A 17,419-nucleotide genomic window follows, 5' to 3' on the forward strand; every position below is an offset into this window, starting at 1 on the left:
TAAATATCTCTAATCTGTTTGGTTAAAAATTCTAAAAAGTTAGAAAAAAAGAATGAAAGAAATGGAGAGAATAATAAAATGACCTTGATTATGTTGCCAAATAAAGTTATAGATTGAAGGTTCAAATGTTTTATGATGAGTGGTCATCTAAATCATAAATGCCTACAATGGTAATGCCAAAATCGTCAAGGTAACGTACTCTAAATCATGCAAAATTGGAGTAAGAGCTTTGATCATTTTTGTAAGAGTTGGAATTTAAAGCTTCATAGATCTGGGGTTCTGACTATATTTTAGTTAGTATCTTTTAACTTTGCAATATTTATATTGTTTTTACCATTTTTTTAATATTTATTTAGAAATCTCTACGCATTCTTTCTCAATTTTAATATTATTTACTAGTAGATTTTAGTAGACCACGTTATTTTCTCAATAGTTGTGTAATTAGTAGGTGTTGCAAACTCTTAAAGAACAGAGAAAGTATTTGCTAGGATTTCAGTATATTTGTTGAGGTCCAATTCAATAATCAATTGGTAGGAACATTATTTATTTCGAACGTACAAGTTGTTTATTAAAGGTCGAGATTTATTTATTTTTTTTCTAGTTGATTAAAAATCTAGCTCAGACACAATGTCAAGAAACCACCCAATTAAGAATTATAAATTAATGCTTAAAACCTTATAATATATTAGTGAAGAATAAGGTTGATTGTGTTAATGATATTTAATTTTCATTGACAAAATTCTTTTAATTTAGGGAAAGTGTCAGAAAGTACCTAATAAAAAAAAAATTTCCAAAAAGTACCTAATAAAAAAAATTGTCAAAACATACCTAATAAAATTTTTCCTTTTTCAAATAGTACGAAGTAACGTTTTTCTTCAGTTAACTTTCAAATATAACGGTTGATTGATCAAAATCGAAAAGTCTTCTTCCTGATCTTCAATTTTTTTTTTCCAATTTGATTTCCTTATTATCATCTTCCTCTACTTTTTACTCAAAATTGAAATTAAATTGGAAAATAAATTGAAGATGAGGAAGAAAGATTTTCGATTTTGACCAATCAACCGTTATATTTGACAGTCAACTGAAGAAAAACGTTACTTGGTACTATTTGGAAAAGGAAAAATTTTGTTAGATATTTTTTGGAAAATTTTTTTTATTAGATACTTCTTAGAAAAAAGATTTTTTATTAGGTATTTTTGACAATCTTCCTTTTAATTTATGTATAAAAAAAATTGTGTTAAATAATCTATTATTTATAATCATACTTAGTTGGGTATGATGAATTAGTGAGATTGAAATAATAGATTATTGATTTCATAACATTAAAATAATAAAATTATTAATATTTTATAGTGCAATCTTCGTGATACGAATTAATAAGTTCAAGTATACTCGTCTATAATGTACTCCATTAAGCTAGGTATCTATCTATTATGAAGGACACATGTCTATAATACCATACAACTTTCCGCTTTATTTTTATTTTTTAACTATATTAATTTTTATTTGCATATTTTTAAATATCTTCTTGATGGAGTATTTGCTAGCGTATAATAAAAGGATTTCGATTTAATATTGCTTGGATTGATTTACAAAATATTACTATACTCTATTTACTTAAATTTCTACTTAAACAATTAAGTTACACTTTTTCTTATTTAATTATTAGATAACACTTTAGTTATTTTGGATTAAAAAATTTATTTTCATTGGCATATCATTCATAAATTATTAGAAAATATATTGTCATTTAGATTAATACAACAAGTACTGGTTTAATTACTATTGGATAATCCATTTGGGTTTTTTGTTGATTGATTATAATATTAATAGTTATAGCTATTTTAAGTTTTTTTATTTTTGTGTAAATATTTTAATCTGAATTGTTTATTGAATGATTTTTTTCATATATAGTTATTTTTAAACTTATTTTAAGTACCTTCATTATCATTTTATACTTCACTTATTTTAAAAGATTCAGTTTTTATTAAAATGTGATTATACTAGTCCATACATATAAAAGAATGAAATGAACATATATTATAGTAATACATTTTGATAATTTAACACTGATTTAAATCTTATTAGATATATAATCTAACTAAATTAATTTATCATTTATTTTAGATTTTAAAATTACATAATAATTTAGTTATATAGCTCATATAATTAGTAAGTTTTATTTAAAAAAATTGATAAATGGTGCTTGGTACATTAAGTCATGAGTGAACCTATTTATACTATAATATTTGAGTGCATCTAAAAGATTGATGTGTTAACTTGTGTTTGGTTTCAATTATGTACTAATTTGTAAATCACCTTTAACAATTATATTTTATCTTAATTAAAATATAAATATTAGGTTTTAATAAGATTTTAGATTTGATTTTCGCTCACTCACTAATACTTTAGCCATCCCATCCTCTTAGTCTGAACAATACTAAAAATAGATTTGATATTTCGATCTAGACATGATAAAGTCCATCTATTTATTTAACAAATAAAATAAAAATATTTTTAAGGGCACCTACCTTTTATGTGCAAGTACAACCAATTACAAAATATATTCATCATTCTAATTTGAGTGTGCTTGGTCATGAATTCTTCAAACAAAATCACAGCCATTCGTTTTAACTAATTCCCCTAATTATGTTTTATTGAACATTTGTCCCATAATTACCTTTCTCATCTAAAACCCATCCTAATTTTTATTTGTTATTATTGAAAAAAAATCAACCATTAAGAATTGTTCAAGATCATAATCACCTCCAAACATTTAATAGAAAATCGTTACATTAGTGTTGACAATTCAAAATTTAGTTTATTATTCACATATAGACATTAATAATTCAATAAAAAAAATTTTATAATTTTTAATTAACTTCACCTTCTCATTAAGTCTATATCTCAAAAAAAAAATTATCAAGAATAATACATTTTTTTCTTATTTTCTTACAGTAATACGAACTTTTGATTAACCATGAAATAACATCACCTTGAAGGGTTTTTTCTAGAAATTCCCTAATATGTTAAAAATCAAACTATAGGCGATTATTAGACAAAAAAATTGGTAAATTAGTTAATAAACTAAAGTTGGTATTATTCTTAAAATATACCCTTAAGTTGGTATTATTCATGATTAATCAATAGTTGGTATTATTATAGGGAAATTAACAAAAAATTATATTATTCATAATAATTTTTCCAAACAAAAAATAAAGTTTGTGTTTTGTATTGATTTTTTGAATTTGGCTAGTAGAATGAGTTAACACGGTACATTTCATTACTTATTTTTTTGGTATAAAACTTCTTTAACATAATTTATTTCTTTGGATTAAACATTTTCCAAGAGTAACAAACAATAAAATTAAGACTTTTTAATATTTTATTTCCTTTTATTCTTCATACCAAACGACTCTTAAAAAAAACTCAAAACACTTTAGATAGAGAATTAATAGATTATTTTAAAACAATTTAAAAGTGAGTTTATTTTCTGCAGAGCTTCTATAAGTCGCATTATTTATCTATTTTTTAATAAAATAAACAATATAGTAAAAAAAGTAAAAATAAAAAACGTACCGTAAAGATGAAATTATATCCTCTCTTAAGAATATCAAGAAGAAACAGAGTTCTTCTCCACATCATTTTGATAAATTCATCGGACATAAATATTTTCTCCCCCATAAAATCTACACCGTCCGTTACTAGACGATAACAATGAAGTCCACGAAATAAACATCGTTCATACGCCGTCTGATCAACAGCAACAATCATCAGATGGTTCACAAGCTCTCTTGTATCATCCCCTCTCCAAAATCCTTCTAAGAATATATCAAGCATATTTGATCCTATTTCACCCTCAACATATGCCTTATTTACAACTGCTATTATTATTGTTTTATTTTTCATTGATGTTTTTTCTAGTGCTTCTAGAAGTTCATCTTTTGGTGTGGGTCCCATCAACTCTGTCTGCAAAACCCCACTAAAAAATGTTTATTTTTATTAATTAAAAATAAAAAAAGAGATGAATCCAAGCCAATAGTAATATAGTCTTCGGGAGGGAGCAAAGAGTATTAAAATCTTATTCTTTTTGTTATTTATTTAATATAGAGTTATTGCATTTCACGAATTATTAAAGAAAATTACATTAATATTTAATACTACAATGTATTAATATATTCTAAAATGAAATAATTTATGCTGATTCTAAAAAAATGCATAGCCTTACCCTTAGCATTTGACTGAGGTTTTCAAAATATTTTTGATGACCGAAATTTATCCATTCTAGTGATCGAATTTAATTTAATTCGATTTAAATTACAATTATGTAAAATATCGACTCGAAACACCTAACTCAAAATCAATCTGATGATTTGAATGAACACCTTTAGTAGTTGGATATCCAAAATGTGCTTAGAACCTCCCATGATAGTGCGGGTATTCAATATTAAAGCCTAGGCATATTCGGACTAAGATTCTCGAGAGGATTAAATTAAATTATATTAAATGATTAAAAAAAGAATTACCTTGTTGATGGAAGGGAGAGGAGGGCATTGAAGGGATTGGGAAGAGAGGGTGAATTTAGGAGGGAATGAAGAGAGGAATGAAAGAGAGAAAATTCCTGCAATGAGAAAAAGAAAAAGGGAAATATATTTGAAAGAAAAATAAAAATAAGAAGGGTTTTTATTGGAATCCATTGATGAAGAATTAGAAAGTTTTTCCATGGAAATTGTTATAATTATAAAGAAGAATTAAGAAAAGAAGATTGAGATTTGAGAGAGAACGTGAGAGATATGAGATGATGGGTAGGAAAGTCATGCAGGAATTGAGAGTTTAGTATTAATTAATTTGATTGGTGATATTAATGAATTTATTAAGGCATTGATTTTCTGGTTTATTGAGGATTTAATGACCACGATTAGGAAGAAGAAAGGGTTTTAGGTTTTAGGTTTTAGGTTTTAGGAATCAATTCTCTTATTATATATAGAAAATCAGAAAATCAGCACGGAAAAAACTTTATTTACCTGTCGAGTAAAATGCCCATCTAAAATAGTAGTGGTGAGAATACAAAGTTAATATACATTTGTTATCTTTGAATAATTATATCGTAAAATATATACGCGAGTTAGATGTTGTACAGGATCAACATACACCAATTAAAAATTTAATAACAATATAGATGGAGGCTTATTAGTACTCCATATATAGTAATTAACTAAAATAATGAATGTATACATTGTAACTTGATAAGTATTGTAATAATCATGCTTATTTAGCAATAAATCAATTATTTAGCACGTCATGAAAGATTAAGATAATTTTGTCAATATATCAATTATTTAATGTATCAATTAATTTAAAATTTTACCTAATTTAGGTGAATTTATGACATGCTAAACAAAATTACATGCCATATATTCTTTATTTAGTCAGTAGTTGTGTTTCATGTGACAAACCTCTATGAAAATGTCATTTAAAAATTTTCAGTCTTTTATTAAATTATGTGATTATTTTTATATAAAAATACATATGTGAGTTAGATGTTGTATAGGATCAATGTATATCAATTAAGAATATGATAATAATAGATGAAAACTTATAAGTAATATACGCATAAATTTCAAGCTTTTTAAAAATTCAATATAATTAACTAAAATAAATGTATACATTGTAACTTGATTGATAAGTTATAGTCATGCCTATTTAGTCAATAAATAATTCAATTATTTAGCAAATCACGGAAGACTAGTATGCTAATTTTGTCAATAAATCTGTTATTTAATGTAGCAATAAATTTAAGGTTTTACTTAATTTAGGTTTGTTAATATAATTCATCTATCTAATATTGATTTATTGACAAAATTAGCATACTAATCTTCCCTGATTTGCTAAATACTACTAATAATTGATTTGATATATTGACTAAATAAGAATGACTACTACCTTAACTATCAAATTACAATGTATTTTCGGATCTTTTTATTAAATTGTATGATATGATTTTAAAATCTAGAAACTGAAAGCTAAGCCACATGTTATTTTATCAATGGTCCACGTAGTTTAATTTGTTTTAGTGGGGAGAATAGTAACTTGCAAGCAATTCTTCCAATTGGAAGCAATGAATTTATAACTTCATTAATAAATGAAGAAAACTTGTAGTTTCTTGCCACTAAAATCAATGTCTTGTATCATAATATACAAACTTGTTACTAACCAACAAAACATATTTTTAGGTGAAAATTATGAGAATTGTAACATTTTATCCGTGTTGTAATATATATATATATGTAACGTCGGATCGCCGCTGAGTATTCATAAAGATTGTAAATTAGCACATAAATCAATATAAGTTTTTTAAGCGCACTTTAGTCTCACTTGTCCGCACACGGGAAAGCTTTCAAGAGGTCACCCATTTTGAGATTGCTTCCCACCAATCACACTTAACTGTGGAGTTTCTTAGCAAATGGGCTCTCATGAAAAGAAATTGCATCTAATTGATATGAGTAATCTATCCATCATTTTTTAAGCTCAATCCGGGGTATCACAATAACAACATTTTATTACCTGAATGTCACGAAATGGCTCACATCTAGGGGACTTTGTACGCCACCTTACCCTTGTTAGTTGTTAGTGATAATAAGGAGTTTGTTTCCGAGTTGATTGTACAATGCACGATTTGTGTTCGTTTAGTGATTTATATAATTCACATTTTAAAATATTGTAATTATCTATTTATAATTTCATTTTATTCACTTATCAATAGAGAAATAAAACGACAATAACAACATTATCTACGAATACATGTAGAACTACCGAATAAACATTACAATCAAACAAGGAATATGTACATATTTTAAATTCATCTATTCTTATTACAATAAAATTAGAGTACTTTTTTATTAAAAAAATGTTTAAATGTTTAAATTATTAAAAAAATAAAGACCTTAATTAGTTTGGTCGATCTACACTCAATCAACCGAAAGCAAGAGCGGATCCTGTCCGAAAGCAATTAATCGCAACTTAAAATGACTCGATCTAAAATAATTTAACTTAAACCAACCAAACTCGAATCAAATTTTTAGACCATTTTAACACAAAAGCTATCTAATTAAATAATTCTAAATGGGTCCAAAAATATATAAACATCAAAGTATTCATCAGAGTAATTTTGGAAGCATTTAGGATAATTCAATTAGATTTTGAAGTTCTTGATCTAAATACTTTGAGTAGGCCATTAGCTACCTTTTTGGCGTGGTTAGTGTTCCATCAATATAATCAATAAATTTTGTCATGTATACTGCAAATATCGTTATGCTACTAAATTTAATTCTCATCATGTGTCGTATGCAAGTCAACACTCATGACCCGTGGGTTTATGGGCCCGAGACCTACAAGTGCCCCGTGGCTGTGTCCACCAGAGCGAGCCCGCAGGGTGATTATGTTACGAATTGTCACAGCCTAACATGGTATCAGAGCCAATGATGGTTCTTGGATATGATATGGCTCACATATGAGGGAGTTTGTTGAAAACACTTCACATGTTTGCTAAAATTTATTAAGGACACTTTTTGCAATGAACTTGAAATTGAAACCCAAGTCAAAAAACACACTTTTCCAAATCAAAATTTGTTGGAAGTCTTGCTCTTTGTCTAATTTGAGTTTTCCACAAGCAAGTTAGCATCAAATCAGCCTTATATCAGGAGATGATAATGATAGTAAATCCAATTCTAAACTAGGCTTCATTCATCATTCCGAGTTTCTCAAACATGCATTTTACTGTTACGATTGTACAATTGTACAACCACCATCTGTCATTCAGAAGCTTTGGATTTGTTGAGGGAGAAGAATTAGAAAAGCGGGGTTTGCAGGAGAATGCAAAAGGGTTTTTCAGTTTGCAATACATGAGTGTTGAAAAAGAATACTAAGAACATTATCGCAGAAAAACAAACTCAGTCAGCTCTTCGTGTGGTTTAGAAACGAATGTATAGATGAATTTACGAGAATCATGAGGATGACAGAACAATCCATTTGAGCTGCCATATCCAAGAGTAAATCATTCCGAATGCACTATATATAGAAACCAACATCAAAGGTAAAAAAGGAAGCTTATTCTCAAGAATCAAAGGATGTAAAAACTGACCCCATATTTCAACTGCAACAAGACCCACCAAGTAGCTCTTACGGATCCAGCCAATGTCAAGCTTACCTTTTTCAAAAGTGTTGATGAGGTTTCTATCTGAATTACGCTCGCTGTTTTTCTTTGGGGGATGTTTCTTTGAATTTGTAATTGTTGCTTCGGGAAATAAGGCGGAGAAACCAAACCACATGAGAATACAGTGCAGAAGCAACAACGTCACTTTTATTGGGTATTCTCCGGCTTCAAACAGAAGCGGGAAGAGAGAGTAGCACGAGACTGCATATAAGAAGTAAAGAAAATTTAGTCTTATCACAATGGTAAATTTAAAAAAGATCAGGCTGTCCAGCCATCAATATTTTCACCACATCCTGGTAGAATTGAGCTAAAGGTTGAACCAATGTAACATAATTTACCGGCTAATTCGCTTTTTTAATTCACGATTCGATCAAAATGGCTCTGAAAATAGTCCAAAAGCTTACGATAACTCGCTTTTTTGATTCGCGAGGAGATCAACAATGTGACTCTTCTACACTTCATTTTTATCCAAAATCAAGAAAGATGTACTTGTTAACAAAATAGCCAACTCTGACACTTAGACACATATCCGAGTTAAATACAAATACCCAAAGTCTGACAAACGTAGGGGACTCTCATTGCATTTGGATTCCCTCGTCATGTCACCACAATCGCATCATCATGTGCACTTCTTACATATTTATGTGAAGCTACAAATGATGTTTACTATTAAGAGTCGATCACAAACAACCTCTTTGTTTTTACTAGAACAAGGTCGTATATATCCCAATTCTGATCCCTTGCACAGGAGGAGCCACTAGTATTTTTGAACATTACAAAACAGAGGTAGAAAGTTTTATGGGTTTAGAGGTGAAGTTACCATACAAACAAAAAACGTGCACAATTATTCAACAAAGACAATTCATACCATGAAAAATCAAAAGATGGTGAACTAGAAGGAATATACTAGTCAAGCACGCATATAAGCTTATAGCATATCAATCAGCCCTTTTATGCATCTCTCATAAATCATAATGCAGCCTACCCTAATGAAGAAGGGGAAATAAGGAAACAAAATGCATACCTATTGAGAGTAAAAAGTAATGCCTTGCATCACTTATGCTGTCCATTGCATTGATTGCCAAGGGAATAACAAAATGGAGCGTTGCCTTCTCGTGGACATGCCAACCGAATAAAAAGCCACATGTGTAAGCATAGGCTATCCATCTAGCAATCTTTCTTGGCTCAGGATTCTTCCATACTTTTAGAAGACACGGAAAAATGGCAAGCAGCACCATCACAAAGGTCACCAAAGGGGTGATCTGTAAACAGGATAATGTCATCACATATTAATACACACATCACATATTCGATAGAGGCATAAATGGTGAAACTTCTCTAGCGAAGAGTAGGGGTGTTCAATGGGCCGGATAAGGGACGGGCCGGGTTGGATAAGGGCCCTTTAAACATAATATGGTCAACCAAAAATTAATTTTATTTTTATACCATACATTAAGCTACCTGAGGTAGTACAGCAAAGGGCGATGAGTCCCCCACTAGCCCAGAAGTGAAAGATCCAGTAGGTCTAGGGACATCAAAATCCATTCTTCTAAGAGAGAAAGCAAGAAGTTTATCAGCCATTATGTAGAAAACCCAAAAGTTTGGAGCCCAATATGCATGACATAGACCCCTGCCAAAAGGAAACATTCGATGGATAACTTGCAGCATCTGCAAAATAATAACCGAGCAAGTAAATGACCCAGTAAAAGAATAATTGCACTCCAAATGAATTTAATGAAGCAAACACGTAAAAACACTACACGAAACAATTTCACACATGGAAGACAATGTTACATAATCTGATGATAGTCACACACGCAAATGACCAGTTACATGATTTACAACAGACATCCGGCATTAAGACCCTTCCATTCACTCGATCATCACTAAAAAGCAAGACGCCAAGACGGACTGTTCTAAGCTAAAATGCTAGTTCCGCCTTCGAAGAACCTTTTTTTTTTCTTTGGGGGTTTGGGGGAGGTAATTACTCCTAAATTTGTAAGGCAGTAAATAAAAAATATGAAAGTGTTAAATATTGTTAAAATTTCCATGAAAAAATTGTTCAAAATTTAAAAATTGAAATAATAATCTTCTCTTGTATATTGGAAGGCAGAACAGTTTATTGTTCTTTTCAAATAACAGTGACCAAATCGCAACACAAATCAGTAACCTATTTTTAAATTGAAAATTCTCCTCTGTTGGGCAAAACAATATACTCCTATTTTCCTTTTTGCACAGATTAAAATGAGATCAGGGTAGAGAACAAGTTACCTTCTAGGGGAGAATGATGTTCTATAACATTGGGTTCAAATCTTACAAGAATACATGAAAATAAGATTATGATTGAATTGTCTGAACTCTGAACATTTAATTGAAATGATTGCACCAATATCTTTACAGTTACACTAACTGTAGCTCTAAGGGTTAATCAAGACGACATGATGTTGGAAAATTAAAGCAAACTACAAGATCATCATTCTTGTTAATGCTTAATATTTTCCCTTTACTTTACAGTCCGTTTGGTACATGGTGTTCAAAAATGGTACAAAATGAAATTTTAGTGTAATTTTGCAAGGAAAATCACAAAAGAAGGTTCTTTCTCGTGCTTGTTTGGCTCCAAAGATAGTGTTTTTCTTCACAAAATTTATTCTCGTCTATCAACACTTGAAGGAGTGCTATTATGTGGTAGAGAAATTTGTAAAGAAAATGACAAGCGTATTTTTACAACTACCAGTCTACCACTATGGCACGATCTATGACTTGTTATCAAATGGCTCGTTAGAAATATGAATATCATTTCCCGTAATTACAACCTACAAGAATCAACTATCAAAAAGATGATAACTACTTGGACATCTAAAATCTAATAGGGTACGCCATAAGCTAACTATGCCGTGTATCTTATAAACTATGGTTACTTCCTCACATTTTCATTTGACTCTCTCCCTTTCTCTTCTAAAGATATTATCGCTGCCCTTTCTACTAACACTCCTTTACTTGAGGAAAATGCTGGCACATGTGCCCCTTCTCATCAAAATCGGACATCTAATGATACCTCACATCTACAATTGACTGTTGCAGTATAAGACATAGTTTTGTTCTATGGCTAAATCTCAATCTATTGCTTCTTCATCAATAACAAACCTTCACCAACTTTAGTTGCTTAATGAAGTTTGCTTTGATTGCCATAACATAGCTCCCATGAAAACTTTATTCAATGAACTACGCTGACTTTCAAAAACTGAAATCATTATATGTGTGTTGCACAGTTACATGTATATCCTTTAAGCACTAGTTCCTTTACCACTATACAAGCATGCTTTGTCAATCATCTTAGTTATCGAAAGATCAATTTTTGACCTTCCCAGTGCTCCTTGATTCCCTATATGAATCTTCAATCCATACCAAAACCTTAATGCATAGTCACTACATGACAAATTGACAATAGATAAAACTTTTGCATGCATCAAAGTTTCAGCTATAGATAGTAGATTATTTTTTACATTCTTTCTTTACCTAAATGCTTGAGATTTCTATTCAAAGAGGCAGGCTAGCAAGTGCTAACTTATTTCACCCAACAAAATTAAACTTTTCATGTGACTACCCAACAAATGTTTCCTATGACACCCAAATCATAATCATCCCCCTTTTACGAATGATTTTCATACTAATTATTCATCTTGCTTGACCTGATTCCTTAGTGGCTAAGAACTTTACTCATTTTCTTCAATTCAATACAAAGCCTCTGCTTTGGCTCATCGACTTTATCCGACAAATCCCATAATTGATTTTTCATTGGTATTTTTCAATATGATAGTTCTAGTCCATTCTCTTTGAGGTTCACTACCTTCCCACAATCACAGAAGATCCTCAGTAATCGGTGGAAGTGTCCATCACATCCTTCTTAATGTTGATCCTTCGATCAATTTGCTGCAACTTGCAAGGAATGTTTTGCCTCAATAATCTCAATAATATAATCACTATAATCAAAATAATCCTCTATCTCTTCTTCCTTGGAAATATTACATGTATTTGAAAGAAGAATTTGAGGCAACTTTTTGAAGCTACTTCTTTTACTTTCAAAAGTATTACAAGTATCTGAAAGAAGACTCTGATATATTACATGTATCGGAAATAATATAATCACTGTAATCAAAAATTTTGTACAGGTTATCCCAACAATATAAAGGCAACCTTTTTAAGCTACTTCTTTTACTTTCAAAATTACATTTAATCCTACATTCCCAGATTTTAGCATAAATTAAAGGTATCAGACTATAAGCAACTTTTTTTTTGTGAAGAAATAATGATCACAAATCCCTAAAACTGTCACTCATTCATCATGCCTCCAAGAACTTTCTGTTATATACTACCTTAAAATATCTTAACTACGCATTTGACACTTCAGATTCCAACAAGACAACTAATAACAAGCAAGCATTTTCCCTCACGGAAAAAGCATCACATTGTTCAAAATGCAACAAATATTGCAAAAAGAAACAAAGAGAAAAATAATGTCTTGACATTGTCCCTATTATTTTACAGAACATTGTCATATATACATCTCCAAAAGTACAAACAAATGAAAACTCGTACTAACTCAAAAAAAAAATCTGAAAAATGTTTGTATTATTTTACTAAACATCAAATGGAAATTGTTAGAGTATCCTAGGTCCTCAACCATCAACTTCACAGTATATAACATATCCTAGGGTTTCAACTATCAGCTTAAACTTTTGGTTGAGGCCCAAAATATAAACTCTAACAAAAACCTCAGATAACAACTTGGGACCAATGTGAGCAACATATAAATTGAGATATTAATTATAAAAAATGTATACATTGTAGAAACCTTTTCTTTAAGCTAAAAAGATTTCTCCATAGTGAAAAATGAAGTACACATCAAGCATATTATTACTATTAGGTAAAAAACAATGTCCTTTTTTTTAAAATGAGAGAAAAAGACCAAAATTCACGTTGCATGTTCACAACACACAAGTAACTACAGGATCTTTACAGGAATTATGTACATATATTTATAACTTAAAGCATTAATATTGAAAAAAATTGCCCTATTTGGCCCTCAAAAAACTAATCATGCGCACCATTTGCCATCTCATATCTTTTACAATTCTCTTACTTCCTCCTTATTTCATTACTCCTTCACATATTATTACGCTAATAAATGTACCACTTCCAGATTTTCCAGTGATTTCAAGTATCTTAGAGAACATGAGTCATTTATCCCATGATCCGCGACACTGTGACACCCACTTTCAACTAAAGCAGTATAAGCCCTTTTCTGGTGGCTTTATCATTTATGCCATCCATAGAAAATCTTCACGTAGTTTTGTACACTCTGCTTTGATTGCCATGGCATAGATCCCCCCTCCCCTTCCCCCTTCCTAGTTAAGTCATTTTACAAGCTAAACAAACTTTCTCAAATCAACATCATCATATATGTATCTTGCAGTTCTCTTTGCAATTGTACAAGTATCAATTGTAAATCGTCTTATATATGAACGAACCATTTTACAACTTCACAATGCTTCATGATACTCCTTACTCACATTTCATAAGACCTGAACACCAACACCACAGTCCTTAGGTACCATAACACAGTGTGGTAAAACCATAGCATACATCAAAACTAAACTACAGACATCAAAATCATAATAAAATTTCCTCTACTTCTTTTTCCTATCTCACCTGCAGAACAAATTCGAGACTTAATCTTAGTGTCAGCAAGTGGGAGCTAACTGATTTTACCTTTGCCTTCTAAACATCTCATGCAACTACCCAATACACTGTCACATGATTCACTAATCTCGTTACGAATCGTTAATTAAAGAAAGCGAATTATGGTTGGTTTTGGGCTATTTTAGAGTCATTTTGAGCGAATCTTGAATCCAAAGCAAATTAAGTGGCGATTTGTGTTACACTGACCCGATACATCATAGATGTTTCCCGCAACTTACAAAGCATCTTGGCTTCTCTTATCATGAAAAACTTCATACCAATCATTCATTTTGCTTGCCCTATTCCCACATTGCAACAAACTTTATTAATTGTTTTCATCATATCAGTGATCTGACCTCACCTTCATTTTTAACTAGTCATAAGATCATAATCATGGATCTTCAATTGTTTGGTCTTCCAAAATAGCTACTCCAAATATTATTTTGGAAAATTATCGTTAACATATTGCATTCATTGGGTTGAACTTAAACAATACATTTCCCTACAAGATGCTTAGTACTCCAAACTTCTTTTGCCTTCATTCAACCCTTATTTCATCATACCTTCAAGAATTCCCTTTTCTGTCTTACCTAGAAATTTATCAACAAAAAATTTTACACAATACAATCCCATTAGACAAGTAAGAAACTAGCAACGGCATTTCCCTACAAGGTGTAATCATCTAAAGATCCACAATACAACAAAGGAGAACATCAAAGACCAAGAAAAGCACATCATTTTCACATTAACACCTCTAACAACAAATCAAACAGCATAATAATCAACTAAACACATTCTAATTCAATGAAGAAGCAATTTTTACAAAAGGGTATAACATAATTACCTGATCATGATAAACAAAAGGTCCAAAAGCCGCAGCAAAAACAACCATTACTGTCAAACCCATCACCAAAAGCCTCCCAAAACCCTTAATTAACCCTCCTCTACAATAATGCCGTAACAAATACACAAAATAAATAGGCGCAGCAACTGCAAACAAATGCTTAAAACATAACAAAACCGCAAAAAAGAAACCACCCATCAAATCATTTCCTTCAATTAGCCCGGAAATAGAGAGCAATAACAAACCCAACAAAAACCCATTATACTGAAAATGTATGTGATCAACAATCATCAATCCAGGCGACCAGATAACCAAAACCCAGATCAATCTCCTCTTAGTTGAATACAAATGTCGAGTAATTCGATATATAGCATAATGAAGAACCAAATCAGAGACCATAACAGTGATTCTTTGAAAATAAATAACGGAATCAGCTTTGTAATTGAGACCTTCATGAAGGTTAACAATGGTGGGATCGATTTTGGAGGCAAAAAAGGAGAGAAAGAGCTCAAAATAAGCAAAGAAAGGAGGGTAATCAAGAGTCCATTTACTAGTAGTGTCAGAATACCAGTGAGAAAGAGGAAGAGAATAAGTAGTTGCAAGCCAATTTCGATGAACTTCGAAATCAGTGCTATGGTAAGATGGGATCAAAAGTAGTTTGATTGTTGTGGAGATGAAAGAAAACCAAATGAGTTCACTGATGGGTTTTGAAGAATCTAAAGGTTTGTGCTTTTTCGAAGGTTCTTCTTCTTCCATGGAGGAGGAATTGGGGTTGTGAAGATGATGCATTGATGCTTCAAGGGAGCTCAAAGTGACAAGGCAATTAAAGCAAATGAGACTTTGAGAGCATGAGACGTAACACAAAATGTTCAAGGGTAGTTAAATTTCACCCATTAGGGTTGTTAATTCAAATATTTACATAATTGCTACTAAATTATTGTAGTTTTTACTTATTAAATTATTAAATGAGATATTTAATTAGAGTATAAGAAAATATCAAAATATATATAAATGTGTAAATTATTTGGTGAAAAACTAAGATTCAAACTAAATCTAATCGAATTAAAATGAATTTTAGAGTTTGTATGAGTTATGACTATGAATACATACGAGTGATTTAAAATTTTTATTAAATTTATAATAGCATTTATAATCATATGCACTCTATATTATTCGTGAAGTATTGTACTCGTTTTATAATTTATAAACAATTCAATATCTTAAGTTTCTCACAGATAGCATCATAATATTGTACTCATTTTATAAACTTAAATAAAAAGCAATATCGAGTCTTGTATTGTTATCTAAATACATCAGTTCATTTACTACGCTTAATTGTGACACTTAATTAAGGGTTTTCATCATAATCCTCACAAGATCGGAAAAACTTACATGTTACATTAGAAGTTTGAACCTATCATTGAAAAATTCAATGGATGATCATCTCCATATAAAAACATTTACTTTTATTTATTCACTTATTTTTTTTAACCTTTTACATAAATTCATAAAAATTTTAAATGATAAATCGATAAAATAATAGCTTAATTAGTACTTAGCAAGTGTACCACTATCTCTATGCTTGGCATTAAATTTTTAAATCATATTGGAAAGAGAGCTACATTAGACTCTAATATATTAGACACAAACTTTAATATCACCAAGATCAAAGATATGAAGTGTCTTGATGAACAAATTATTCTTTCGATGTTTAGACAATGTTTGTAGGAAATAAACAAAGCAAATAAAGAACACAAAGATTTTACGAGGTTCACCAAATATAGGTTACATTCTAGGAGGTGTGTAGTATTTTGATTATACTATAACATTAGAGTTTCAAGAAACTATTACAATTGAGAATAAGAGAGATTAAGACTATAAGTTTAGGCTTAGGAGTTATTATGTGGATGATTACAATGAGCATATGGGCTCTCTATTTATAAAGACTAAGTACATTAATGAGTATGCAAACTTAAAGCTAAAATAAGATATAACATCCCTAAGAATACAAAACGATCCCAAAATAAAATCCTATGAACACTGGCTACTCTACTCATTCGAGCCAACATAATGCTTGTTTAAGTTGTGACTCTCTGTCTGCTTCACACTAAAGTGTTCGTTCGAGCACTTGGTTCCAATGCCTATTGTTTGCTTCTGATATCTATGCTCGTTCAAGGCAAGGTGATTCCTTTGAGTGCCTTATTTGAGCACCGGTTATAAATCAATCTGATTATTGGTCTTCAAAATTCCTCATTAAGTACATTCATCATGCTCTTAATATATCCGTTACGAGACTATATAAGACACTTCTAAATGCTCTCATAACTTCATGCATTTAACATACACTTAAAATCACTTTTAACTCACCCACCTTAATGCACACAATCAATGTAGTCTTAATGCACCCACTTATGACACACATAATGATGCACTCAAGTCACAATGACTCTACATATACATGAATTATTTTAGAAAAATTACATAAAATGATCTAATCTTTTATTGATTTTCTAACAATAATCTTCAACTTTAAGGTCACTTACCGAAGAACATTATTGTCCAAATTGTGACCGATTTTTACTGGTTAATTGAAACAAAAAAGAAAAATTTTAAATATTAAAATC

At 30.4% G+C, this 17,419-nt stretch overlaps 2 protein-coding genes across 3 annotated transcripts in view; both read right to left on the reverse strand.

Moving 5' to 3' along the window:
- The window catches only part of LOC130810321 (uncharacterized protein At1g28695-like), a 7,834-nt gene extending 2,893 nt beyond the window's left edge, over positions 1–4,941 (reverse strand). The window contains exons 1-2 of one of the 2 annotated variants that reach the window (XM_057676331.1): positions 4,527–4,941; positions 3,580–3,969 (exon numbers count right to left, since the gene is read on the reverse strand). In XM_057676331.1, coding sequence (XP_057532314.1) covers positions 3,580–3,969; positions 4,527–4,724 — 588 coding nt within the window. In that variant the 5' untranslated portion in view covers positions 4,725–4,941. Of the gene's footprint in view, positions 1–3,579; positions 3,970–4,228; positions 4,498–4,526 lie in introns of those variants that run through there. The other variant, XM_057676332.1, reaches the window with a different exon arrangement.
- Positions 4,942–6,434: 1,493 nt separating this feature from the next.
- Positions 6,435–15,639, reverse strand: LOC130810322 (probable dolichyl pyrophosphate Glc1Man9GlcNAc2 alpha-1,3-glucosyltransferase). Its single transcript, XM_057676333.1, has 4 exons — positions 14,796–15,639; positions 9,674–9,880; positions 9,237–9,474; positions 6,435–8,413 (listed from the first exon to the last, which is right to left on the reverse strand). The coding sequence occupies exons 1-4, from the start codon at positions 15,582–15,584 to the stop codon at positions 8,004–8,006; spliced, it is 1,644 nt and encodes a 547-aa protein (XP_057532316.1). The 5' UTR covers positions 15,585–15,639; the 3' UTR covers positions 6,435–8,003.
- Between the last annotated feature and the right edge of the window lie 1,780 nt (positions 15,640–17,419).

The sequence above is a fragment of the Amaranthus tricolor genome, chromosome 4, assembly GCF_026212465.1.
Source record: "Amaranthus tricolor cultivar Red isolate AtriRed21 chromosome 4, ASM2621246v1, whole genome shotgun sequence".
Lineage (NCBI taxonomy): Eukaryota > Viridiplantae > Streptophyta > Magnoliopsida > Caryophyllales > Amaranthaceae > Amaranthus > Amaranthus tricolor.